The 27493-nt window shown below is 52.3% G+C and overlaps 1 protein-coding gene and 1 long non-coding RNA gene across 2 annotated transcripts in view; one reads left to right on the top strand and one right to left on the bottom strand.

The window, feature by feature from the left end:
* LOC125119096 (liver carboxylesterase-like) lies at positions 1 to 27252 on the bottom strand. The gene is given in 16 exon segments (XM_047765945.1): positions 1 to 86; positions 981 to 1112; positions 4946 to 5093; positions 5779 to 5859; positions 6791 to 6862; positions 6864 to 6926; positions 6928 to 6942; positions 8020 to 8058; positions 10258 to 10362; positions 12173 to 12277; positions 13791 to 13820; positions 13822 to 13945; positions 16217 to 16350; positions 18911 to 19055; positions 23919 to 24126; positions 27137 to 27252. Coding segments are annotated over 16 exon segments (1530 nt in total). The 5' UTR covers positions 27189 to 27252; the 3' UTR covers positions 1 to 9.
* The window catches only part of LOC125119097 (uncharacterized), a 41698-nt gene continuing 18923 nt past the window's right edge, over positions 4719 to 27493 (top strand). Inside the window, exons 1-3 of the long non-coding RNA XR_007133026.1 lie at positions 4719 to 4789; positions 8453 to 8580; positions 24295 to 24581. This is a non-coding gene — a long non-coding RNA (uncharacterized LOC125119097). The remainder of the gene's footprint in view (positions 4790 to 8452; positions 8581 to 24294; positions 24582 to 27493) is intronic.

Consider the following 27493-nt stretch of genomic DNA (forward strand, 5'->3'; position numbering starts at 1 on the left):
GCCCCCGGCTCACCCACTGCGAGCAAAGTTGGCCCAGAATTTCATCACCGTCTTGCTGAGACTGACCTCCTCTTCTGGGGCATCGCCTGTGGGGAGGAGACGAAGCCCTCGCTACTCAAAGTGTGGTTCGCGGGCCGTCACAGCACTTGAGAGCGAGTTAGACGTTCAGAAACTGAGCCCTTACCCCAGACCTACTGAGTCAAAACCTGCCTGATAAGAAGATCTTCACATGCACTTTCAGCTCGACAGTTACCGACCAAGGCAGGGCTCAGTCCAGCAGCTGGCTGCCTTGGTCTTTTGTGCCCACTGGGCGGCCCTCCCCCTCAGGTCACAGGGCCACACCCCAGGATTTTCATTATCGTAGCCCCACCTGACAAGATGCTCTCCCACACACATTTTCATAAAATCTCAGATATAACCAAGCTGCAAGGTCCCCAAAGAGTCACCCAGCCGGGAAATGCCCAGATCTTCTGGGTGTATCACACACAAGTTGTCTTTAACTGCTGATCGTCAGGGAATAGAAAATTTTCGTCAAATGTTTTTCGTTAAAATATTATTCAAAAGATATGAAAATATTAAAAGTTACGAAATTGGGACAGTCAGACCCACATTAGCCTTGATTCAGGGTTAACTGCAGTTCTAACCTTATTCTCACTCACATTCCGATTTGCTCTAGTGAGTGGGCAGTGAGTCCTGCCTTTCTAGCCCTTGAGCGCCCCCTGCAGGTGACCCCCCCACCTGTTTTATTGAGGCTGGATTCTTGGAGGGACCATGAATGAGGGAGGGCACAAGGATACACATTCTCCATCACGCACATGAGACCAAGGGAAAGGTTGGGGGCCTTTGTCGTTTAATGCCTTTAAGATGGATTCAGGAAACTAAGAAGGAGGAAAGAAGGAGGAACTTGCCCAAGGCCACGAGACCAAGACTTGAACCCAGATCTCCTAACTCCAAGGTTGTGGTCACCAAAGGGCCATCACCTTTTAAAAATGGAGCCCCAAAGACGGAGAAGAGCTCATCCCCGTGGTCCCCGATCACCGTCTTGGGTTTCTTGTCCGATGAGAAGCTTGGGCGATACTGAAACTCGTACATGTAGGTGGGGGCTCCTGCATCTGAAAGACATGGATTCACGCACAGTGCGTGTCAGCAGACACACACCTGGCTGGTGTCAGGGTCTCCCAGGGGCCGTGAGCAGCCAGGAAATTGGGGGAGTATTCCTGGTCCTGAGTGAACCACAGCAGTATTAAGAGCAGCTGCCCATTGTGCGTAGCAGCTGTGGACTGGACCCTGTGTGTCCCTGCGTGTCCCTGCAGCAAGTCCCTGGCCACCAGCCCAATAGAGAAGCAGAGTTTTGGGAAAGTTCTGTGCCTTGCTTAAGGGCATGTAGGTTGGGAGGCTGCACCGGATTTGAGCCAGGTATTTATTTGGCGAAAAAAATAAGTGAGTGAGGATTGAATGGATGAATGCATGTGGAAACCTTGGGTAGATCTGTTCGAAACAACCATCATCATAGCGACTCCGGGTCAATTTACTTAAGCTCCTTCTGATGGATTCACACACAGGGACTTCTACATACACACACCCTTCACTGTATTGCACTGATGTCAGGCTAGTGTTTAGTCCCTCGGAGAATATCTGCCACCCAAAGATACCTTCTGTTCTGCCCCGTGTTGGAGCGTTTCCTTGGTTGTTCACTCCTATTCTAACAAGGGGAACAAATTCGATTAAATGCAAGCTGCTGGTCTGAAAGTGCAACACTTAAAGACAAACCTGTGCAGAAAGGGCCACTCTGTCTCTTGTGTCTCAGGAAACCGTAATTCAGCATTGCCTTTTTCTCTGTCATCTGTCCTGTCTTTCCTTCCGCTTGGCCCAGGGAGTGTTAAGGCCGTGACACATGGGAGAGGGGCCGAGAAGGGGGACGGTCCTCTCTCCCCCTCTCCCCCTCTCCCCTGCCCTGGCTCTCACCACCCCATGTCCAAGCCCCCAGAGGATGTCACTGCTGATGCTGCAGCACAGGTGCCCATCCTGCTCCTGCGGGCCTACCTTGTGGGCCACCCGCCTGGGGAGCTCCGCACTGTGCATGGATCACGATGCCCACGGCGAGTGACTGACAGGGGCAGGGGCAGGCCCCAAGTCAGACCGGTGGGGAAATGTTACACCGTCCCCCCCCCCACCTTGGGCATCCTATCAAGTTTGGAAAATGCCGGAAAACGGAAAATGAATGAAAATTTTGTGTAAGTTACTTCGTATGACTATCACGAGTTCTCCATATCATTAAATATCCGCTCACTAATATTCTAACAATCTACACCATCCCAACAAGAGGATGGAGGAGAGCTTATTTAATTGCCTCCCTCACTGCCTGTTGGTTTTTCAAGATAAATGTTGTTTGAAAGAACCAGTCCTTCTGTGATTAGATAATCTACGTGTTCCACAGCAGCTTCCAGGTCAAGCAGGACTCTCTGAAAGGGGGTGGCGGTGGTGGATGAACTTTGCCCTTGCCACGCACAGTGTTAGAAAGGAACTCAGATCCCAATGGTAGAGGACAGACCTTCTGTGTCAGAGGGAACTTATTTTTGGCAGCAAGCTCCTCTTCCTTTTGCTCCTCCTCCTCCTCTTTATTCTGTCTGACTTACACCACTGATTGTTTTGTGTGCGTGTCTTTTTAGGGCCGCACCCTCAGCATGTGGAGGTTACCGGGTTAGGGGGCAAATGGGAGCTGTAGACACTGACCTACACCACCGCCACGGCAACACAGGATCTGAGCCGCGTCAGCAACCTACACCACAGTGCACGGCAGTGCTGGATCCTTAACCCACCGAGAGAGGGCAGGGATCTAACCTGCGTCCTCCAGGGTGCTAGTCAGATTCGTTTCCTCTGCGCCACGACGGGCACTCCCAAACCACTGATATTTCTAAACTCCTACAATCACACTTTTTCGAAGGAATGTAGGTCACAGATTTTGATAATAATTAGGAACAACAACAGCAGAGGGAAGGAGAGCGCTAGTAACCAAAAATATGCAAATTAAAATAGTATGATATTCTCTCTCTCTCTCTCTTTTTTTTGGTGAGAAAGTGCTGAAGAAACTGGCCTCACTATTTTTATTTTGTAGTCTTAATATCCCACTTGAGCGAATTAAGAAATCCACGTTCTTAGAACATTGGAAAGCAATTTCAGCACATGTTTGAAGTATTTCAAAATACTGCCACAGTGTGCCTAATACTTTCACTTCTGAAAACCAGTCTTAAGAAAATATTTAGAGACGTGGGTGAAGGTTTATGCACATAAGCCTGAACAGCATGTTCTCCGTAGCATTGACCTTTGAGCAGCGACATTAAATGCTCAAGAGGGCAGGAATGCCAAATACATTTTAATCGCTCATTCCATGAAATAAGAAATATGTTCAATGATTTTTACGGATTTTTAAGGAAATGCCCATTGTATAGTGTTCTCTGAACAAGAACATAACATGGAATTAATTTTTACGTTACGCCTAAGACCTGGAAAGCCTATTAGAAGACAAAAATTTAGAGCAGGTACGTCTAAAGGAGGAATTATGAGTGAGATCCAGTTTCTGAACGCAGTGTCATGAGAGAGCAGATGAGTAAAACCCAAGCCCAGGATGGTGGGAACCGCAGGCAATGCAGAAGAGGGAACCACAAATCAGACATGTAGGAAGAAGCAAGACCAAGTTTATGAAAGAACAGATTTGACCCCAGGCAGCCCCTGGCAGAAGAGCTTCCTGAGGAGCTTGGGAGCAGGACGTGGTAACTAGCACCTGTACGTGACTGCGCTGAACGCTTGGGCACATACTAGGTCAGCTGTAGATAGGTTTTAATTACGCTTCCAAGGATCTGAATTGTACAACTCTTTCGGTATGTTTAGAGAGAGAGTTCTGGAGCAGAGATCCATTTCCTGGCTTGCAGACCAGGTGAAGGAGAGCTCCTAGAAAAGGAAGGGTCCTGTGAGGACCTCAGCAAGGCCCCCCAAAGGGACACCTCCTCTCCAGGTGACTCATCCGCCCCTGACCTCCCACCCCCACAGCCCTGGGTGAGGTTGGAAGGTGCTGGGAGACCCAGCTCACACTGGGATGGAAGGAGGCCGGCTGCAGACACCAGCGTTCTCCAGACCATGTGCGCCACACAATCCCCGCTCACTCAATTCAGCCTTCTTGGCCCCAGACAGTACTTCGGATCCTATCCTTGGCCACACTCCACCCCAGGTCCGTTGATTAGCAAACTAGTTTGCAGCTAGCCCTGACCTCGGACACCTTCCAAGACAAAACTTCCAGTATCTTCCCGGTGGCCCCGCAGATCACAGTAATTCAGGTGAGGAGCCTGGGGCAGATGCTGTTGGTGCCTGACCACAGCCCCTCTTCAGAGCAGGCCAGCCTGACTTGCCTCCAGCATCTGTAGCTCTTTGTCTGAGGCCTTTGGCCACCAGAGACCGCTCTGCCCACGTGTGCAGCAGTCGAAGCACCAGACACTTAGCAACACCTTGGGGACTGCCTTCAACCAGTGACTTGTCCAAGGAGGAGGAGAACTAGCCCAGCTCTCCCACCTCTCCCTCGGGATAGCCCTGAGACCTGTCTTCTGCTGGTTCCCAGAGCCCCCCAGCCCCAGGTGTCAGCAGTGATGCCAGCTTGACAGTGCAGTGTGGGTTGGCTTCCTCTCCTTTACATCACTAATCTACTCTTCTAATGGTGTCTTCTAGGATCACCTCTCAAATAAACCCCTTGCCTTTGGATCCTCTTCTGGGAGTCTTTTTCTGATGGAAACCAAAATAGGTGAGTGCCTTCCCCCCCTACCCAGGGCAAATTCGGCCAGCCTCAGATGCATGACCTCAGCAGTTTCCACCTAGGTGTTTATGCTGAGGGCTGGGCAGGACAGTCAGGGAAGCTGGCAAGGCCGTGTCCCTCTCCTGTCCAGTGTCTGGGACTCACCTCTGTGTTGACGGGCCACCGTCACAGATGGGACACCAAACACCACATCCCCCATCAAGTCCAGGAACAGGTCTTTCTTTTTGACGGGGTCGTCTGTCCCCCCCAAATACTTGTCAGTGGCCACTGGAGTCAGTTCCTCAGGGATGTTCTGAAATAAATCGAGAGGGAAAGTGACCACTGTTAAAATGAAACACAACACGGAGACCAGACTGAAGAATGATCTGTGTAGACAAAACCATATCAGCCATGTGAACAAAACAAACTCAAGCTTGTTTCATGCACATGAGCAAAGCTCAGCTTGGGTAATTTTTTGCAAATGCCTCTAACAATCACAAAGTAAAGTCAACTCCCTAAAATGGCATGAGATAATCACTTTTTTAACCAATCCTGGCCATCTGGAAACCTCTACTCTAAGAAGCGATCACTGGAAAGTTTAACAACGTTCTCGTTTCCACTTTATAAGCCATCCTGCCACTTCAGACCCCCAGCTTCATATCAGTCTTTGAAGTTGGAAGCTCTTGGGTCACAAACTATTTTTATATGTACAATAAACTCTTACTAAACCTATTTGTTGATTTAGTGGCTTTAGTTTTGGCATTTCTGGAGTATGATTCACCACCCCTGGGGAGTGACCCTTCTCATGTTAATGGTGAACCTCATGAGACCTGTGCAAACTGCCCCCCTCTGTCTACACAGGAGGAGTGATGGGGAAAGAAAAGAAGCGGGCACAGCCTTCCGATCCCAGTCCACACTCTTCCATGTTACTCTGCAGTGTGGGAAAATCTCCTGCCCCTCTTTGGGGCTCAGCAGTTCCCAGATTCCTAGACTCTTACAGCCATGGAGTAGGACTTCCACAGGAGTGACGTGGCCGTCTTCTGGTCCAGCTTGCCTTCAGAAAGGGGGAAGCGTAAGATCTGTTAAAACAAAGAGTGAGCAATGGTGAATCATCAGGAACTGGCAGGAAGAACCAAAGTGACCAGGGGACCAAACCAATGCAGGCTGAAGGTCCCTTTGTTATCTTGACTGGCATGGATCTTTGATGAGTTTGGCAAAATCAATGAATCAAATGGGCTTTTGTGTGTGTGTGTGTGTGTGTGTGTGTGTGTGCCATGCCTGGAGCACATGGAAGTTCCCGTGCTAGGGGTCTAACTGGAGCTGCAGCTGCAGGCCTACACCAAGCCATGACAAAGCCTGATCAAGCCGTTCACTGCAACCTGCACCTCAGCTTGTGGCAATGCCAGATCCTTAAGCCACTGAGCAGGGAGGCAGGGATCAAACCTGCATCCTCATGGATGCTAGTCAGGTTCTTAACCAGCTGAGCCACAATGGGAATTCCCCAATGGGCTTGCTTTCTAGAGATCAAAGCATGCAAAGAAGACGGTGTCATTGTTAAGCGTCCCAGTCCTTTGAGATATCCACACCTCAGTGAGATGACTGGGAGGCTGTGTGAGGTTTTATGGAGAAACTAGGAAAGCACCAAGCCCAGGGGGAGGGGCTGAGAGTCCCGGGCCTCGGTCTCCTTGACTCCCGAGCCCCTTCCCCTTTCCAGGCCTTGGGAACTCATCTGCCCCCTGATTATCTCTACCAGCCTTCCCGGCACTGACATTTCAGGGTTCCTGGATGGGAAGACAATCAGGCAGTGTTTGGGGACAAGGGTCGCCAGGGCCACTCCACCCAGGTGACAGCTGGTCCACTGTGGAGAATGTGTCCATGAAATGTCAGCTTGCGTGAAGGGCCACAGCTGCCCTGGTCCCAGAGAGGGGTCAGTAGAAGGAGGATCCTGTGAGCAAGCCGGGAGAGGTCATGTGACAGGTGGGCCTCTGTCGAGTGTAAGAAGGCCTGCACTTTCTCACCGTTTGGCAGAAGCCAGCCAAACTCTTGCTTGTTGATTCCCACGATGTAGGGGACAGTGTTGAAAATCCTTTTCAGCCAGAATCTCTTCAGGCATCTTGGGCAGCAGCATTCCATCCACCACAGTGGGGCAGGAAGGGATGGCTCTGGGGAAGAGGGCAGTGTGGTTGTCTGTGTGTCCCCTCTTGAGGTCTCACCCACGGCCCCCCTCTCCACCTGTCTGAGCTCACAGCCAGCATCACAGACCTGTGTGCCCATGATCCGTGGCCACACAGTCGGGGTCCTGTACAAAGGGCCAAGTCTGTGGACCCAGAGGGCAGAGCTCTGACCAGGGGCCAGCAGGGGTCAGGTGATGGGGGGCAGATTCTCCACTCCGGTTGGTATAAAAATAGACAGTATGACGAGTGTAAGATTAGAAGTATATGTGTATCTCTCCATCTACAGTCAGTTCTCATTATTTGTGGTACTACTTGTCACTTCTGCAACGTTACTGTGACTCTGGGATTTGGAGAATACAAAAGCCACAGCTCCAGCGGGAACCCAGAGGCAGGTTCCTGAGGGCATATGAACGCATCTTCCCACCTGCTGTTGTTATTTTTCTCTTTGAAGATACTTTATGTAATATGTGTTTTGTATGGACAGTTAGTTTTGTGTAATATGGAGTTACCATAAAACACCAGCTGACAAGGGCAGTGTTTTGCCCGGCCCTGGGGAGGCTGCTGCTGGAGCTTCCCACAAGGCTGGAAGAGGGTGGTGTCCTCAGCCCTGAGACTCGTGGCTCCTTTCCTTGGGACCCTGCAAACAGTGCAGCTTGCACACCCAGTCACCCTGCACCCTCCCAGGAGAAGATCCGGGCTCCTTGGGACAGAGCCCTTCATCCAGTTATCCCCACCTCCCCTCCCCCCACAGCGGGAGTTTCTAGTCCAGCCTTCTCCCAATGGGGCATGTTTGGCGATGTAAACAAGATGAGGGGGTGGGGGACACAGGGACACAGGATTCCTAACCGAGAGTGCTGGACTGGAGTCAGAGGACTGGTTCTGGTCCTGTGTCTGGTCTCCTGGCTGTGTGACCCAGACAAGCCACTGTCCCTCTCGGACCCCAACAATTAAATACAGGGAGGTACCATGATTCTACGAAGAATTCCTTCCTTCTTTCCTTTTTATTAGCTGAAGATTAAGGTATCAAGGCTTAAAACATGTAATTAAGAAACCAAAAGTCCTTACCTCTCTGGGGTCTCCATGCAAATCAAGAGCGAAGAATTTCTGTGAAGACAAAGGCAGAAGGAGGGGTGAGAAATCTCCCGGGAAAAGCAGGACACTGGCTCCCCTGGGCATGAGCACTGGGTGTAGGTGTGGGGTGGGGGAGGGGAGCTCTAGGAAGGACGGTTGTTTGTGCCCGGATCCCCTCCTTGTTCCCCCACAAAACAACACCCTAATTTCCTTTAGGGGTCCCCCTTTTAGCCCCTCCACCCCAAGAATCCAGGCATCTATATGTGACCTGGGTGCACCACCTCCCTGACCTAGGGATCATTTCAGCGATGCACACATATACCTGTCAGTTCAATAGAGTTTACTCGAAACTTTGGCTGGAGTTATTGAGAAAGTTACTGAGATGGAATGTAAGTCTAAAGAGCTGTTGTTTCCTTAATCTCCTCAGGGAGCAAACCCGCCTGAGAATGAAGCCAACACAAAAAGTTAAAAATCCGAGGGACAGAGTTTCTTAATAATATCACAGGTGCATCTGGATCCGGACAAGCCTGAAGCCACAAACTCCTGGACTTTTCGGTAAGTTCCCTAAAGATTCTGTTACCACACTTTGAGGTGCATTTTCTCACCTGGCATTAGAAAATCCTGACTAATACAAAGCCACTGAAATCCACTCTACCTCACGTTTCTCTTCGTTGTGAGTTCACCAAGAGTGTGCTGGATTTGTTGTGACACTGTAGCTAACACGTCTGACCAGCATGCAGGATGTCACCAGTAAGGGTCCCTCTATTACAGATGGTAGCCCTGCCATCTAGGAGTGTGTCTGTGTGTGTTCTGTGTGTGTGCTGGGGAGAGCGGATCATCACAGCATCACATGATCTCAGAAACTCTCAGAATGATAACAAAGGGCTCTTAGGCTCTCTCAGTTTTCCCAAAGTCACCATCTGTCCCTTTAGGAGCTGGATGTCTTGCACCACATGGAGAATTGCCTAAATACATGTGCCTCTTTCCAGGCATCAGAACACCTTGTGTTTTTGTCTCTGAGCACATCGGTCACCTTATCTGAGCCTGAGAAACCAGGATCCAGGGCTACATGGGACTTAACCCATGGAAACAGAGCAGCGTCCAGGGGTAGTGGCTCGCCCCTGGGAGTCCAGGAGTATCCTCAGGAGTCCAGGGTCCGGACAGTGAGTCCAGCAGCCAGGCTACTCCGGGAGTTGCCGCTGGCTCTGACTGATGCTGTATTCTCTGGGCATCGGTCTTGCAGCAGCTTCCTGTGATGACCCGTGACCATAGCCTCCATCAGTTCTGGAACGTCACCTTCTCTGTGAAGCATCCCTGCTTAGTGTAATGAGCGCTTCTCTCTCTGTATTCCCACCACACTTAGTCCACTGGGTATGTGGCTGTGTTCCTCCTTGAAGCGTTCCTTGTGAGCAGGAACTGTATCAACTATGTCCCTACCATCCACGCTGTGACCGATGGATGGAATTAGTCCGTACATGGAATATGGGCGAATTGGATGGATAAGTGGATGATAGCTATCAGATTAGGTGATGGGTGGATCACTGATTTTAGAGGGATGGATGATGAAGTACGGATGTATGGATGGTTGATATAGATGCGTGAAAGTTATAGATGAATTGATATTAGACTTAAGAAAAGATATCGACAGTTGGATTCACTGCTGGATGGAGAGTTGTGTAATAAGAGGATGAATGGATGGATGGATGAGTAGATGGATGAATGGGTGGGTGGAGGGATGAGTGGATGAAGGGTTATGTTAGACTCTCAACTGAGGCAGATGCTCAGAAATCGTGAAATTGAGCCACTTGGGTTATAATTGTGGTGGTTTCTGAATTAAATGAGACAGATCAGGACAGCTTTTCTCAAAGTCTTGGTTCTAAAGAAGGCCATTCCCAAATTCAGGATGGGAACTAACTCTGAAAACATGTAGTGTTTCATCTCTTAAAATACAAGATTGGAAAAAGTAAGTTTTGATAGATGTGATGGCTTTTACACAGTTGTTGGTTATGTTGTTGTTGGTGTTTTCTTTTGTCTTTGCTAAAGTTTGAGATATTCCATAATACATAAGAAAAAAGGAAATTCCCCTTTGAGAACCAGAGGCAGACACTGTTCCTAAGACGCGAAACCCTGTTTCAGGTAATTTTTCCAGGGCAAGGGGTCAGCTGAATTGAAGTCTGGGGCCATGTTCACAGGGTAGGGCGCTTGTGTGGCCACGAGAGCAGGTGTACCTACCATCTTCAGCGTTAAGTCCAAGAGCTCGTCCTCTGACTTCTGGCGCAGGCAGTGAACAAAGACAGCCGAGGTGGTGGTTTTACACCCAGCAAGGACAGCAATTTGCTGCAGAGATCATAGGCGACAGCACGATTCAAGAGGCATGTCCCTTTCCTCCACCAATAGTGACACGTTCTATCCCAGCCTCAATTTCTAAAGGCGGCACACGGTGGCAGAAATACTCCAGACCTTAGGCATGGGTCCTGGGTCCCAGTCATGACAATCATACTCCTCAGCCTCTGTCACCTTATCTCTTGTAAAGTGGGCACAATTGTCTCAAAGTTGAACACCACACCCGCAGAGAGGCCGCAATGAGTGGGGTTTAAGAGCATGGAGTCCAGAAGCCCACTGTCTCATTTCAAGTCTCCGCTCATCTGATTAGCAGCCATTTGGCCTCAGGCCAGACACTTGCAAAGTGCAGCCAGAGGGGAAGGTGCAGATGAGAGAAGTCAGGCTGCAGGATGGCGGCACCAGGAGAGTGTGTGGGGGCTGCCAGAGCCGGATCCAGTGTCTGACTTACAATCAGTGCTCAGTACATATTTGGTTAACCAAATAAATTCAAGAGCACAGAGGGAGGACGAGAAGGGGGGAAGCAAAAGCAAGAATAAGCATGTTAGCTTCTTTCTTCTGCCAATTTCTGGTCCTGTTTGATAGGGAAATCCAGCCCCATTTCTGCCGCCTTTGTTTCCTTTAAATAGATTCCACGTTCTTGACTCAACTTGGTAAAATGGGCTTCTGTGCTTTACAACTGAGAATAGAAAACATTCTCAGCAATTTTTAAAAAAATTCTTGGCGTCTTTGTCTCCTCCCCTGCTACGCGCCAGTCCCTTGAAGTCTGGCTGCTGCCCCCGCCCCTCCCCCAAACCAGCTCTCTCAGCCCCACCAAAATGCTCCTCATCCCTGACTCCAGGGCCCTCCTCAGCAGAGCTCTCCCTTCCTTGGCTTCATAACACTCTCCAAATAGAGGCCACGTCCTCACCAGGGGCCTAGGCGGCACGGTCCCTGCCAGTGGCCCCATCCTCAGCTCAGGCCCCGTTCCATCTGCTCTTTCTGCTCTGGCCACGGCCAGCCATCCTCACTCTCTCTCGCTTGACATACTTGCTCCTGCCTCAGGACATTTGCACAGGCTGTGCCCTCTGCCTGCATATTCTTTGCTCACCATGTAAGTTACCGCTCATCTTCGCATCCCAACTCATGGATCACTTCTTTCGGGAAGCCTTTCCTGATAGCCATCCCTACACACTGGACTCAGTGCTCCTTTTGGCTATTGTGGTGACAGCGCGAACCTCTCCTCTATTGCTCTAGTCACGGGTGACATTTTATAATCCATGTGATTATGTCATCATGAATCTGTCTCCTCCCTTAGACAGAAGCTTCGTGAGGTTGCTAGCTGTCAGGCTATGTCCAAACTATTTGTTGAGTGAAGGAATGAAGGAATACCAGGACCCCGCCCCAGTCACATGGCCCCCGGGAGAATCCACTCCAGACCCACATGGTGCCAGTGGCTTGGCACCGGATCTCAGACCCCGAGAGAGACAGGACAGGAGGATGGCCCACTGTCCGCTGTCTGGCCCAGCCCCCGACGGGGCGCAGTTTGGGAAGTGTGCTCAGTGGAGACTGCGTGGGGCCAGCAGTCCGGAGTCCCCTGCTTGAGTCCAGCTCTGCCCTGATCACTCTCTGACCTTGGCAAGAGCTTCTGTTCTCTGCCCCAGTTTGCTCAGCAGTTCAAGTGGGAGGCTGGGAGAGCTGTGGCCTCGCCATTCCCCACTTGTGTGGCCCTTCGAGGAGGTCAGCTGGACCCCGGGGTAAGGGAGGCCCCTGACAACTGCAGGAGAGCAGGGCAAAGGGTGTGAGGACAGAGCCATGAGAGGCCTACCTTAGCTGCAGCCTTCATGTCCTTCCTGACCAGGCCAGCAGTGAGGGCCACGCCACTCTCAGAGATGGCCCGGTGGAAGAGGTTCTTGGCCAAGGGAGACAACACCTGGGAGCCGAGTCGGGAGAAAGGGAGTCAGTGCTCAGGGGTCTTCAAGAGCCACCCCATCCACGGATCTGCCCTGGGGCTGCTCCCCTGGAGGTCCTGGGGCCCAGGTTCTGCTAGAAACCCTCAGCTGGAGGCATCCAGGGGCAGAGCGAGGGGCAGAACAGCAGGTGTGTGGGCATGTACACTGCTTATAACGATCAGCAGTGTCTGAAAGACAGCTGAGCAATTTCTGGGAACACTTTAAACCCACAACACATTAAGGTTCTGATTCCCAATTCCTTTACTCGGAATTCCTCCTAGGCAAAAAGAACATGGAGAAACTCAGCAGTCGTTAAGAATGTTCGTGGTGTTTCTAACTGGAAGTAACTCAAGGTTCCAATGTTATGACTTTGGGTAAATGAGCTATGTTTATTCTTACAATGGTTTTCGGCTGCCCCCAAAACTAATATGAAAGATTGCTTCATGGTTGGGGAAATGTTTATGTTGTATTGTAATGCTAAGGAAATTTTTGTTTAAAAATTCCATATAGATTAATAAATAGCTAGGTAGGTAAACAGATAAATGGAGAGATAGACAGACAGACAGGTGATCTGGGGAAGTCAGGAGAATAAACACTAGAAAAGCACAGATTACAATGCTCCCAGAGACTATCCATGGATAATGGGATTGTAAATGACCTTTTGTTCTTTGGGGGTTCTCTGGACTTTTGTCCACTCTATGAAATATTAGAGCAGTTTACTCTTTATGTTTAACTGTGAAACGGACATATGTTTTAAAAGCGCAGTAACAGCCCTGAGCCTCTGCTCAACTGTGAGGCAGCTGGAGGACTAGTTTATAGCTCCCAGCACCTTCTAATCCTGTTTTCCAGCTTTGGTTGCCTCCACGTCTCCCAAGTGCCAGCCCCAAATCGGGCTCCCAGGTGCTGTCTGTGTCCCACACCCTCTGTCCCATCCCCCATCCATCTTCTGACCCGTCCTCCTCTCCCCCAGTTCCTACAGCCCAGCTCCATCCCTCACTCCCAGAGACGGCCCCCGTCCCTCTCAGTCATGGGCACGCCATCACCCCATCTCAGAGGAGGCCCCTGACCTGGTCTCAGTGCTCCCGACCCACGGACATGTAAGTCTGGCAGCAAGAAAAACAATGACACTCTGACAGATGTTCATGGATTTTCCTTATATTTAGAATTTACAGCCACCGCCCCGTCCCAAGCGAAGGCAGGTGAGTCCTAATGGTAAAATGATTAGGAAGGTGAGGTAGACCTCAGCCAGCATGGGACAGAAATAACGTCACTGCTACAGCTGTGACTGGTGTTCCTTATGGCCCCAGGACACTACGCTGAGCTCTGAGGTCCGTGGGGGCCGCAGAGAGTTGAGACATTAACTTCCCATCATCTGGTGCAGCCCAGAGTGGGGTCAGCCATGAATCCAGGTCTTGTAACCAAAGGTTACCTGACTACACCGACTGGTCTGCAAGGGGTCCCATCAGCAGCCACATCAGGGCCGGGAACACTTACCAGAACAGAGACACTTTCCCCTCCTGCTGACCTCTCCAAAGATGGTCACAGAGCCTGGGTCGCCTCCAAAGTTGGCGATGTTCTCCTGGACCCAGTGCAGTGCGGCCACCTGGTCCAAGTGACCCCAGTTGCCCCGGCTGTGTTCGTCCCCTGTGCTGTAAGAGAACAGGGTGGGGGTGACAGCAGAGAGGTCAGCCAGGGCTCTCAGGACCACAGTTGGGGCTGGGGGGCTGGCTGAGGCTTCTGGGAAAGACCAGGCTTCCCCAGCCCTGACCCTGGGGTCTTGGCCTGCCCCCCATCCTGTGGCCTGTGTGCTGTAGGGCTGCGCACATCCATCCTGCTTCCAGTCACTGAGCGTCCGCTATGAGGCAAACACTGTTCTAAGAGCAGAAGCACGCGTGGAGCACAGCAGGCAAAACCGCCGACTACACCCAGCTCACACTTCAGATCCTAAACAAATGCACAGAGGAGATTAGAGTACAATGTCAGGGGTGCAGGTGTATCCAGGTGAAGTAAGACCCGGTGAGGGGACAGAGCAGGAGTAGGGCGGTGGGGTCCTATGTCAGATCACATGACCAGGACAGCCTCCTTGAGGCCGTGATATCTGAGTATAGACTTGAGTGAATAAGCTCGTGCGCTTTGTAAATATTCTAAGAAGGGAATTCCAGGCAGAAGATACAGCAAGTGGAAAGGCCCTGGGCCCAGTGAGCAAAAGTGTGAGTTTAGGACACGTGGCTACGGAGGGCCCTGAAGGCCTTGGTAAGGACGTCAGTGTCATTGTAAGCGAGGTTGGAAGACATTGCAGGGGATGATGGCTCGCTTCGGTTGATGTCTTCAGTGACGACTCTGGCTACGCTGTGGCTCGGACAGGGTTTAAAATAGCAGGGTTATAAAGGTAGGTGTTCTTCTAACAGACCAGGGCAGAGACCCAGGGGGCTGTGAATAGGGTGAGTACAAGGCAGGAGGTGAGAAGTGGCTGGATTCTGCATGTGCTGTAAAGGTGGAGCCAAAAGCACGTGCTGGGGACGGGATGCGGGGTGGGAGGACAAGAGAAGAGTCTGGGCAAATACAGGGCTTTCAGGCTGAGTCGCCGGAAGGGTGGAGCTGCCAGCAGCTGAGCAGGAGCCCCTGTGGGGCAAGTGGGGGTGTTTGGGGGGCAGGCAGGGCGGTGGGAGTCAAGGGTGACGTCTGTCCCTGGAAGGTGAGTGTCCGTTGGACGTCCCGTGGAGATGGCAGGAGGTAGTTAGTGATGGACACGTGGCTTTCAGAGGAGAAACGGAGCGAAAACCAGGCATCTTGGAAGTGCCCCCTGTGGTGACTCAGGGACCCAGGGGGCCGGCTTGGGAGACACACACAGAGAGCCTGAGACGGGCAGGAGGGGGGTCAGGGAGGGGCTGAGAAGGAGCAGCCATGAGGCAGGAGGTGGCTGGAGCCCAGAGAAGGGAGCTTTTCACAAAGACCTGAGGGTCCATGCGTGGATGCTGCCGGGTGCGGGGGAGGGCAGGAGCTGTGGGTCCCTGGTGACCTGGACCAGAGTGGCCCTGTGTTGGGTCGGAGGGAGACCCTGACTGACGTGTCAGAGAGACTGGGGGAGAGGCCGGGGGAGTGTGCGCAGTTATAGTGGAACTGGGAGCAGGTGCACAGCCTTGGGGGGACTGCGAGTCTCAGGGAAGGTGGACATCCTGGGACCAACTCGCCTGGACACCCCTGCTCCAGCCCAGAGGACTTTCCAGAGAGGTGAGGTCCCCTCCCCCAGGCCACCATCGGCCATCTCAGGGTAAGAGGTCCCGGGGCCGGTGCACTCCGAAAAGGCTCAGGAACTGTGCCTGCAGGAAACCAGGCTCCCGTCACCAGGAGACTCCGTGGAGGAGACGCAAGGCTTCACTGATGCATGTGCCAAATTCCAAGAAGGAAATGGAGAGGGTGAGCCCGACATTCCCCCCAGGAGTGGTGTCCCCTGGGGCCTGATGCTCCCCAAGCTCCCGGTTCCAGCCATCTGTTCCTTCACCCACAAGAACTCACGGGGCTCCCACCTTGAGTCCACTCCCCCCCTCCTTCCCCCTGAGGGAAGATGTGTAAGCCCCTCACAGGGGTGGTGAGGGTTCACCATCATCCTAGAAGTACGCCTCTGCTGGGGCAGCAGCAGTGAAAAAGACGAGGACTTCAGATAAGGGGACATTTGGCTTGGGCTTTGCAGGGATAATAGGAGTTTGTCAGGTTGATTAGGCATTGTACAAGCAAAAGCTCGGAAGTAAGTGGACCAGGGTGGCTGAGGAATGAGAAGGTAGGTGGAGCCCAGTGTGGGGGGACTTGGATGCCTGACCAGGGAACCGAGGTCCCCTGGAGGGCTTGCATGACCAGAGCTGAGTCCTAGCACCCTCACACTGGGGAGGGCAGTGTGCCGTGAGGAGAGTCCCTGGTCTTACCTGAAGAATCCCCAGATGCCCAGGCGGTACTGGATCACCACCACCACCACGTTTTCATGGGCAGAGAGGGCCAGTCCATCATAGGTGGAAGCCCCGCCCACCACCAGACCTCCTCCGTGGATCCACACCATCACCTGGACGGGGAGGAAGCAACCATACTGGTGATAGGAAGCAGAGGTGGCTCCCTGGGTAGTTACCGAGCCATTCTCTCAGCCGCGGCCCAGGCCACCCTCCTTCTCAGGGACTGCCCCTGCCTGTCTCTCCAGCTCCCGTGCCACCTCCTCTCAGCGCTCTTCATGCTGAGAACATCATCATGGGAGCAGCCAAGGCCAAGAGTGTCATCTTCTCCCCAGCAGTCCCATCATCCTCACTCCTGGACCCTCAGGCAGCTCAGCACGTTCTGCCTGCAGTGGCCCTTGTATTTCAGCTTGACCTTAGTTTCCTTGGTGGGGTGAGTTCAGCTTCTCTCATGTGTGAAATACCGTGTTAAGAAGCACATGCACTGGGTGGGACCCCTTCTGAACATAGCTTCCTGCTGCCTCTTCTGCTCCCTAAATCCCACTCATCCTCACTAGGAAGCCCAAGAGCCGCCTCCTCCAAAAAGTCCTCAATCAGGAATTTCCCGTCGTGGTGCAGCAGAAATGAATCCGACTAGGAACCATGAGGTTGCGGGTTTGATCCCTGACGTTGCTCAGTGGGTTAAGAATCCGATGTTGCCATGAGCTGTGGTGTAGGTCGCAGATGCGGCTCAGATCTGGCGTTGCTGTGTCTGTGGCCTAGGCCTGCAGCTGTAGCTCCAATTAGCCCCCTAGCCTGGGGACCTCCATATGCCACAGGTGTGGCACTAAAAAAAAAAAAATACAAAAAGAAAGTCCTCAATCATTCCGAAGAATATGATCTGAAAACTACTAGGTGGCAGGGAATGTGGTAGGAATTGAGGTTGAGACCAGAGGCACAATTCATACTGCATGGCTCTTGAATTTAAAGAGTGCATATAGCAAGGAAGTGAGAATGGCAAATAATAATGATATTGTAATAACCAATTCTAAAAAGTAGCTTGAAAAATACACTATGTGCCAAGAATTATTCTAAGCATTAAACAATAAACCACCCCAAGGCCACACTGCTGATAGATGGGGGACCAGGACTTGAACCCTGGCAGTCTGGCTCCAGAGCCCACATGTGAGCCACCCAGCACACAGCAGCCCATGGCCACGGGCAGTAGGCTGGCTGCTGGGACAGGAGGAATTTCCTTCCTTCATCTCTAACTAATGCCTCAGGAAGACTTGCCTCGGGTGCTGGGCCAGACACTGACATAAATCTTGATACTCATCCCTGAACCCCGGGTGGGGTTATCGCGGTTTGGGGGAAACAGAGCCTGGGCTCCCTGTTAGTAAAGGCAGAACCAGGATTTAAAGCCAGACCCTGGGCCCCAGAGCCTGTGTCTGTAAGTGGAGGTTCTCCTGCCTCCAGGTTTCCGGAGCCCATACCTCTTACTCCTCAATCCCTGCCTGCCCCCGGGGGAGGGGCCGAGTGTGCGGTCACCTCTGAGTCCAGCCTGAGCCAAACCGGGTCAGCAGTGATTTGCTGAGGAAGCGTGTCCAGCTCTGGGTGGCCCAGATGGGAAGATCCTGGGAGGCAGAGGCTGTGAGGTCGAGCTCTCGTGTTCCTCCTTCCTCCTAAGCCCCAGTTCTAGCTCCGTGTAGGGGGCACTGAGGAGCTCACAGGGGGATGAATGGATGAATGAATGAATGAATGCATTAACTGCTGGTCCCATCCCTTTGAGCCAAGCATGTGCAGGGCCAGGGTCTAGTCACAAGTTCACAGACCCCCACGCTTGGGCACCAGGCGAAGCGTGTTCCTAGAGATGGATGGGTGCTCTCACCCTCCTGCCTCCAGCCCACGACCCCTCCTTTTCCAGCTGAGCTGTCCCCCCAGCTAGCCTGAGCCGGGACACCTGCCTCATCTCTGGGCTTCTGTCTATTCTGGAAATCCTGACTCACTGGGTCATCAGCCTGGGCCAAAGATAATGAGGAAGGGAAATTAGCTACAGTAGACTCTTGACAGTTGTCAAAGGCAAAAGAAAGTGCCTCTTTGTTGCTTCAGGCCCTGTCCCCCAACCTGTGACAGTGGGACACTGGAAGTTGTCAGAGAGGGTCTTTGTGTGCTGAGGAAAAGCCACACACAGGCCCCACTTGCTAGTGTGGGTCAAAGAGCAGGAGTGTGACCATCAGGAGACCGTGCTCTAGTCCTGCCAAGCCGCCTCTGTGACCTCGCCTTTGCCCCTCTGGGCCTCAGTTTCCCCATCTGTGAAGGAGAGCTTGGGCAGTTGGCTCGTCTCCAAGGTTCCTTCCTGCTCCAGCATTCTTGGAAATTGTGTGTTAGCCTCTCTGGGAATCTGGTTCCTAATCTAGCAGTTATGAGTCATCCTCCTTGTCCATCTATTAACATGAGAGAAGTTGGAAAAATTACAATGTGCATTACAGATGGACAGCAGACTCCCCAGAGGCCCTATGTCGGTCACTGGGAGGAACTGGGGTGAGGACCTTGTGTCCCCTGACGTCCGGTTAGGCTGTGGTGGTAAAGGAATCCCCGAGGCCCCTGGACCAGCCATGGCCCGAGATGCCCCCTCCCAGGACTGCCCTCATCCCTGCCAGTCTACACGAGCCTGGACCCGCCGTTCCCACTGCTTACCGGCAGTCTGCTCCTCTTGGTCAGGTCAGCAGGGGTGTAAATATTTAGGTAGAGACAGTCTTCAGAAAACTCCGGAGTGAGCCTCTCCTTTCTGTTGGTAAATAGATCTGAGAGCATCTGCCCCCCAATTGGCTCTTGGCAGCACCTGGGAGGGGCAAGGAGATGGAAGAAGTGCTGAGGTTCAATCAGAGCTCAGCAAGGTGTTGTCTCCTGCAGTCAGGTTGGTCCTTGGAGTAGTGTGAGTTGTACTTACCAAACTTCAGACCTTGGATTAGGTTGGAGACCACCTGGGGTTTCCAGTGGGGGCTTCTCAGGCTCCCCAGGGTCTCCCAGGCCCCTGTGTGGTGACCCCTGACCCTCTTCCCTTCCCAGAGCCTCGGGCTGCCCTGGGGCAAGGAAGGAGGATGCCTGGATGCTGCTGGGCCCGCAAAGGACCATTTCCTGCCTGCCCTGGGGCCAGACCAGCTCTCTGCTGGGCGCTGCATGATGCCCGCTCTAGGTCCACCGGGATTCTGCCAACAGGGAAGCATGTTCTTGTCCACAGGAGAGTTCCAGAAACCGGGAGCTATCACTTAAATGGCAGATGTTTAGGGCACGCAGCAGCGCAGGGATGAAATAACTGTGGGGCAGCCTTAGGAGAACCGCCTTCTAGCCCTGCCCCAGCCACTCACTTGCTGGGTTTCCTTGGGTGACTTCCTTGCCTGCTCTGGGTCCCAGTCTGCCAGGTGTAAGGGGACAGAGTGGTTTCCGTAAGGGACTTGCCTCGCTACCATGAGAAGATTCTATCATCAGCCCGTCACAGGCAAGCCCGATATCCCTAGAGGAGATCTTAAAGAGGCAGGAGAGGTTATCATCAATGCTACTTATTGAGCCCTCCCAGCATCCCAATGGTTGTTTTAAATACTCTCTCTCTTTTTTTTTTCTTTTTTCTTTTTTGGTCTTTCTGCCTTTTCTAGGGCCGCACCCACGGCATATGGAGGTTCCCAGGCTAGGGGTCTAATCGGAGCTGTAGCCACCAGCCTATGCCACAGCCACTGCAACGCCAGATCTGAGCCGCGTCTGCGACCCCCACCACGGCTCACGGCAACGCCGGATCCTTAACCCACTGAGCGAGGCCAGGGATCGAACCCGTAACCTCATGGTTCCTAGTCGGATTCGTTAACCACTGCGCCACGACGGGAACTCCTAAATTCTCCTTAAATATTAACTCATTTAATCTTCAGATCAGCCCCATGATATAGGTTCTATTATTATCCCCATTTTACAGTTGAGAAAGCTGAGGCACAGAGAGATTAGGGAATCTGCCCAAGGTCACACAGCCAGGAAGAACCACACTCTGTACTGCACACTGTCTGTGCTTATGTTTCCCAGAACATTACAAGCCACATTTCTGACCTCAGTGTCCCCAGAAAGCAGGCATCACTGGTCCCAGTGTGTAGATGTGGTAGCTGAGGCACTAAGGTGCTTGGATGACACAGCTGTCAAGTAGCAGAGTCAGAACCCCAAAGAGATCCTCTTGATTTCCACCCAGGGGGGATCTTTCCCTAGGTCAATGCTGGGCATATTATTTATAAAGGAAGAAAATCAAAAATTAAAGACTCAGGAGTTCCCGTTGTGGCTCAGTGGTGATGAGCCAGACTAGTATCCATGAGGATGCCGGTTTGATCCCTGGCCTCGCTCAGTGGGTTAAGGATCCAGTGGTGCTGTGAGCTGCGGTGTCGTCACAGACGGGGCTTGGATCTGGCATTGCTGTGGCTGTGGCCTAGGCAGGCGGCTATAGCTGCAATTTGACCCCTAGCCTGGGAACCGCCATGTGCTCGAGGTGTGGCCCCAAAAGCAAAAAAAAGAAAAAAACATTCTAGAGATAAGTGTCTTATTATTCTACAAAAAAGATTCAACATCTCTAGTGTTCAGATAAATGCAGAATGGAAAGCATAATTATATATTTAATGATGATGATAATTATTATCATAATTTTGCCTATTCAGTAGCCAAAAGAAGTTTTAATAAATCCAAGCATACCAAAAATTCAGTTAATGGAGTGTAGTTGGACTATTTCTGGAAGGAACTTTGTATTTATTTTTTTTTTTTCTTTTGTGTTCAGGGCCACACTTGTGGCATCTGGAGGTTCCCAGGCTAGGGACTGACTCAGAGCTGTAGCTGCCGGCCTACATCACAGCCGCAGCCACTCCAGATCTGAGCCACGTTTGCGACTTACACCACAGTTCACGGCAACGCCGGATCCTTAACCCACTGAGCGGGGCCGTGGATCGAACCCTCATCCTCATGGATACTAGTCAGGTTCGTTAACTGCTGAGCCAGGACGGGAACTCCTGGAAGCAAATTGTTAACATACTCTTACTCAGAAATGTAATTTCTTGGAACTTCTCCGAAAATATTCATGAATTTGCATGACGATTTAGGTACAGAATGTTCCTCACAGTACTAATTATATATTATTGTAAAAATCTGGAACAGTCGATAAGGAACTGGGTAAATAAATCAAGGCGCCGTGGATAAAGTACTGCGACTGTTAGTGTCAGGTAGTGATATTTAATGACATAGAGTGATCTCATGAGGTACTTCAGTGAGCAAAACAGGCATCCAAAGTGTCTGTATAGTGTGATAGGATGTTGTGATGTCAGAAGACCTATAGGAGTTCCTCGGTGGCTCAGTCAGTTAAGAATCAATCCGGTTTGGCCACTGCTGTGCTTCTCGGTACTCCTGTGGTATGGGTTTGATCCCTGGCCCGGAAACCTCCCAATGCTGAGGGCATAGCCAAAAAGAAAAAAAGAAAGAAAGAAAGAACTGTATGTTTGAACTTTGTCGAGCTTCTGCTGAAGACCTCTAAAACCCTTGGGATTTCCTGAGCGATGAGAGCACCAAAGGTTAACAAGGTGATTGGGGACCTCACCTAAGGATGCAAGTTGGGTGCCAGAACCACCGTGTGATTCCAGGGTTGGAACTTGCCGTCTCAGCCCCCTGACCGCTGGAAAAGGTCGGGAAAAGGGAGATGGGCTGGAGGGGGAATTCGTGCCCAATGGCCAGTGGTTTCAGTCATGCTGCCCGTGTCACAAAGCCTCCAGAAACCCCAAAAGGACAGGGTTCGGAGAGCTGCCTGGCTGGTGACCCAAACTCTTCTCAGGGCGACCGTGCCGGGCCCCAAACGCCAGGAGGATGGCAGCTGCTTTGTCACGGGCCTCATCTTGTGGGTCTCCCGCTGGCTAGTGCTCTGTACCTTTACTATGCATCCTGCTAAGCGGCTCCTCTAGCGAGTAAACCAGTTTTCTGAGTGCTGGGAGCTGCTCTAGCAACTTAATAGAACCCAAGGAGGGGGGCCCGGGCACCTCTGATTCAAAACCACTCCGTCAGAGGCCTGGGTAACAACCTGGACGTGGAGCTGGCATCGAAGGCAGAGGGAAGTACTGGGGGACCGTGCCCTGAACCTGTGGACTCTGGCGCCGACTCTGGGGACAGAGGGTCACAATCAGTTGAAATGTCGCACGCCCACATAGCGGGAGAACTGCTGTCTGGTGTGGAAGAGAGCACACACGTGAGACCTGGAGTCAGAAAGTTATGTGATTCCATTTTGAGGGGGAAAATCTGCCACAGATAAAAGACTGGAACCATAGAATCGAAAAAAATGAACGGCAGGTCTCCCTAGGTGGTGGAATTGTGTATGATTTTCACCTTCTCTGCTTTACTTACCGGTACCTCCGCACTTGTAGGTAATATGTATTTTTATTGCTTTTGCAGTCAGGAAATAAAACATATACTTGCATTAAAGAATGAAACTTATTCCTTGCAGCCAGGAAATATAAACAGTGAATGTTATTTTAACAGAAAGAGAGGAAGGAAGAAAGGGAGTAAGGAGAAAGGGAAAAAACGCAGCAAGAGGCAGGACCCTGAAAATTTTCAGAAGACTTGTGCCGAGATAAATATGGTCTGAGTCAGTGCTTGGAAGCTGTCCCAGGTGCCCTGGGGCACAGCGGGGAGTTCTCTTGGCCCAACTTGACCAGGTAGCTGGAACACATCAACCACGACTCTGCTTGTGACTGGGGTGTGGACACATCTGGGATTTGGGAACTTGCCCAGTCAACACCCCAAAGCCCTACCCACTCATGCCCACCTCCTGGCCCTCCTCGCTCCCCACTGTGGCGAAGTTCAAGGAGAATACAGCGAATTGTGAAAATGAATACAGGGGAACCATCACTGAAAAATGGAATCCCGAGGTCAGGAGGGGGCGCTCAAGGAACATTCCACTCCACCTAAACATGGCTCTGACTAGGAAGAGGAACTTTGCACCTCTGGCTGGAAGTGACCCAGTTTATCTTTCCTCCTTGCCTGGCAACGGCTCAGCCAATGCGAGACTGTCATAACACAGCCAGTTAACATCCGCGAAATGACAAACTCCCAGTTTCCTCCACAGGATTTTTCCGTATAATGGTCCCGCCCAAATTCTCCTTTTCTATAGAAGGGTTTACTTTCCTTTGTCTTACCAAACTTGCATGTGGTGCCCCCTCCAGTTGCACGTCCAAACTGAAAGTCTTTGCTGCTCCCAATACATCCCTGGGTTTGCCTGTAGCATACCTGGCTGGGTGATTGTTCTAGATTGCTAGAGCATTACATCTGAGTCCCCTCGCCTGCTCTCCTTTCTGTTTTCGTCCACAGGACTTACCGTATTCCAACACATGACACAATCGATTCGTTAGTCTGCGTGTTGTTTAGTAACTGTCTGCCCCTGCTACAGTGCAGCTCAGAGAGGCTGGGAGGTTTGTTCTGTTCACGAGTAGATCCCAGGAAAATAGACCATGGCTGGCAGAGTTGCTCAATAAGTATTAGTTGAATGAGGGGCTCCAGAACGCTGTGAGAGTTCTGGAATGTTTGTAAAGATCTACAATCTTATGAGGTTTCCAGACCAAGGTACGAGTCAGTCAGAGGACTGCCTTGGCTCCTTCCTGCATCCCTTTGAGGCCAACATCCCCGCTGAGAGATGCCCCTGGCTTACATGGGAGGGTACGAGGTGGTGTTCTTCACGAAGCTCCATGGTTCTGCAGGCTGCGGCGGAGCAAACCTCAAGGATCCGAGAGGGGGCTTGGCAAAAGGGACTCCCAGGAAGACGGCCACAGGCTGTGCCAGGCCTTCTAAGCTGACGTACTTCCCCAGGACTCGGCCCCGGGCAGTGTCCACAACAGGCGGCGAGGCTGGCTGCCCTGCTGGACATTGGGAGGAAATGAGGACCTGTCAGTGGTGAAGGTTTGAGCTGGATGCTAGGTGGGTCTTGCCGCTGTCAGTGTGTCCCGGACGAGTCGGCTCAACGCTCCAAGCCTCAGTGTCTTCGTCCAGAAAAGAGAGTGACCCTAACTGTCCTTCCTTCCTCCCAGGGCTGGGTGAAGGAGGGAGCGGAACTGGAGCTATCCCAGCATCAGGTGCAAAAGAAATGCAGGAAGGATTCCTGCTGGGGAGGAAGAAGGCGCTCAGTTTCCACACCCAGGAGCCTCCGGCAACAATCATCCATCGGACCCCGGCGCTGAGCTGGGCGCTGGGTGAGAGGAGGAACAAGAGGCGGCCGCTCTCCTCAGAAGTCGGACCTCATGGGGAGAACGAGCCCCATACACGCCCGACCCTACAGCTGGGAAGACAGCGGTCGGTGTCCTGGCACAGGAACCAAGTAAGTTCCCAGAGGAGAGGGAAGAGGGAGGGAGGTCCCCAGATTGGTGGCCTCGTGGAGGCAGTGACTTGGAGCTGGGCTTGCAGGAGGGCAAGGGGTGGCAAGGCGGGGGTGGCGGGGTGGGAAAGGGGTTGGAAAGGTAAAAACAGCGATGAGAACGGGCAGAGGCGAGGCTCGGGGCCAGCAAAGGGCAAGGCCTGCCTGGGGAAGAAGAGAGGGCCCAGCGGGAGCAGGAAGAGGAACGGGGAGTGGAAGGTCATCCTGGAAAGAGACAGGGTCAGGTCCGGGAGGGTCTGCAAGCCAAGGAGTCAGGCTTGACTGAGGCTGGAAGTGAGCACGGCGAACTGTTCTGGAGCAAGAGAGAGACACAACCCGCCCGAGGAGGCTCCTGCTGGAGGCTCTGAGCAGGGTCCCCCAGAGGGAGAGAGGCTGCGGGCAGAGGCGGCGGGATCCCCTCCCGTGGAGCACACAGGTCTTTCTCCCTGAGCGCAAGCGCGTCCCCCTGCAGCTTCCACCCCAGGCCTGTCCCGCCTGCTCTGGGACCCCGTCCCGCACCCCCAGGGGGCAGGCGGCCTGAGGACCGTGTTCATGCCCAGCCCTCGACGCTTCTCTTGGCCGTCCTCAGTAGCCTCGGTTGGGTTAAGCAGCCTAACGGGAGACCAGCTCTAGCCTCTCAGCCTCCCAGCTGCTCCCCTGTGCATACAGACAGAAGGTCAACGTCTCCCTCAAAAGATCTGGTCTCACAGAAGAATATGCGATGACGAGCTGCAAGAGAGATGAAGTGGACAGAAGCCCAGCTGGCCAGGGTGAAGAAGTGGGGTGCTGGGCTGAGAGGCAAAGGCCAGATGGTGACAGCAGCAGTTGCCACTTATGCTCTGTGTAATGTTCATATATTGAGCGTTTATGATGTGCCACGTGCTTGTTCCAGTTCCTTGGACGAATCTCTACAAAAGCCTTGCTAGGTAGGTGTCAGTATGCCCATTTGATAGATGAGGAAGCTGAGCAAATGGAGGCAGCCAGTATAAAAACCTTCTGAAGGTGGAAATGATATGGCCCTGCCAGGATGTAACCGGGTAAGGGAGAAGCCACTCCTCCTTGGGAGGAGTTCTTAGCCTGCTCTTACCCTCGGTTCCCGGCCTCAGCACCAGGAAGAAGATAAAACCCAGATGGAGCCTGGGCTGTCAGGGCTTGGCCATCAGAGCAGTGTCTCTGGATTCAGGGGCTGGAGATAATATCCGGAGTGGGATTTACCAGGTGACCTTGGGCAAAAACATTTCCCTCTAGAGTCACTCTCTCCATCTATAAGATGGCACTGATGCATTTTGAGCTTCCTCCTGCATCGCTGTATTAACTATGTTGGTTTTTTTGGGTGAAGGCCTAACCACCTTGGCGTCAGACGGGTTCGAACCTGTGCCATTAAAGTGACCCAAGGCACAGCAGTGACAACACCAGATCTTTGACCTGCAGGGCCACCAGGGAACTCCTAGCCTGTCTTTCTATCCTGTGTTCTGGTGCTCTGACACCTGGGGCCTTGCTGACTCTGGAAGGGACTGCCCTTCTCAGCAGTGAGACAGTCCTGGAGATGCCTTCCCAGCGGGCCAGAGCTTGTACTCCATCCGGCTTCTTTATGGGGCTCTCACACACCTGCCCACTGTCATCCTGCCCTTATCACTCCAGGGTCAACTACCGGACACTGTGGTCAGTCCCGGTGCCCCAGAAACTGTTGACATTGGCTACTCTGCCAATCCAGAACCTGCTTATCCCACCTCACCTCTTCCTTCCCTGCCATCTGCCAAGATAAAAGTTCCTACCCCCCCCAGTTTCGCCTTCCTCCTTCCACCTAGTGACCCACCGGGTGCTTCACCTCCCGGCCCACCGTGGTGGGGCTGTACCTCCTCCTCTGGGCAAATGCATGTCATAGCATCTTTTCAGTAGCAGTTGAAATGATCTCCTGACCTTTGCCCCCTAGCATACCCCAAATTTTCTATTAATACGCTGTCTTTTGAAACAACTCCTTTCTGCCGTTTTTTGCATTCTCCATTCCAAACACTCTTCCGAAACAGCCCCTTTCAACCTCACAACAGGCCGATGAGGTAAACATGGCTGTCACCCCATTTTTTAGAGGGAAGAACCGAGGGACTGAAAAAGGAAGTCCCTTGCCTGAGGACACAGTGCTAGTAAATGCCCAGCTGGGATGTGAACCCACACACGGGGATGTCTTGAGAGTCCGTATTAATATTCCGGTAAGCTGCGCTCCTTGCTTTGGCCACAGCCATGTTCATAATCAGGAGGAAAATCCACGAGGTTCCAGAGTCTCCACTGGGATCGAGGAGGTTAGCTCGATGTCCCCCTTGGGCGTGTGCAGCTGAGTCTAAGGGGTTTACTGTCCACTGTGTCCCCTGCTGCGGTGGATTGGCTGGGCTAGACTGTCCCAGTCCCCAGAGCCTGCACAGCCGCAGACCTGTCACACCTTTGCGCTGTACAGATCTCTGCCACCTCGTCCCTGACAAGGATTTCCAAAGGTCCCCCACTACCTGCATTTCAGGAGGACTCACCCCAAGTTGCAGAAGAGGCGAGGGAGGTCAGGACCAGCGGGAGAAGCCACATCTTGGAAGAATGGCAGCTCCTATGCCTGCAGGTCTCTGTGCTCCTCAGATGGCCCCACCCACCTTCCTCCAGCCCCGCTCCTGTCCCTCCCAGTGTAATGGGAGACAACAGAAAATTTCTCCTCCCTTTCTTGTGGGCGGCCTGTAAGGCACGGCCTCCCAGAGTTTACCCTCTTTTAAAAAAAGAACCTGAATAAACTCTCCAATTACAGAGAGCCACACTCTTCAAACAACTTGTCTCAGAAGGGTTTCTCCCCTCCTGGACGCTCACCTCAAGGTGCTGTGCGCTTCCCAGAGGCAGCCACA

The sequence above is a fragment of the Phacochoerus africanus genome, unplaced genomic scaffold, assembly GCF_016906955.1.
Source record: "Phacochoerus africanus isolate WHEZ1 unplaced genomic scaffold, ROS_Pafr_v1 Scaffold_126, whole genome shotgun sequence".
Taxonomy (NCBI): Eukaryota; Metazoa; Chordata; class Mammalia; order Artiodactyla; family Suidae; genus Phacochoerus; species Phacochoerus africanus.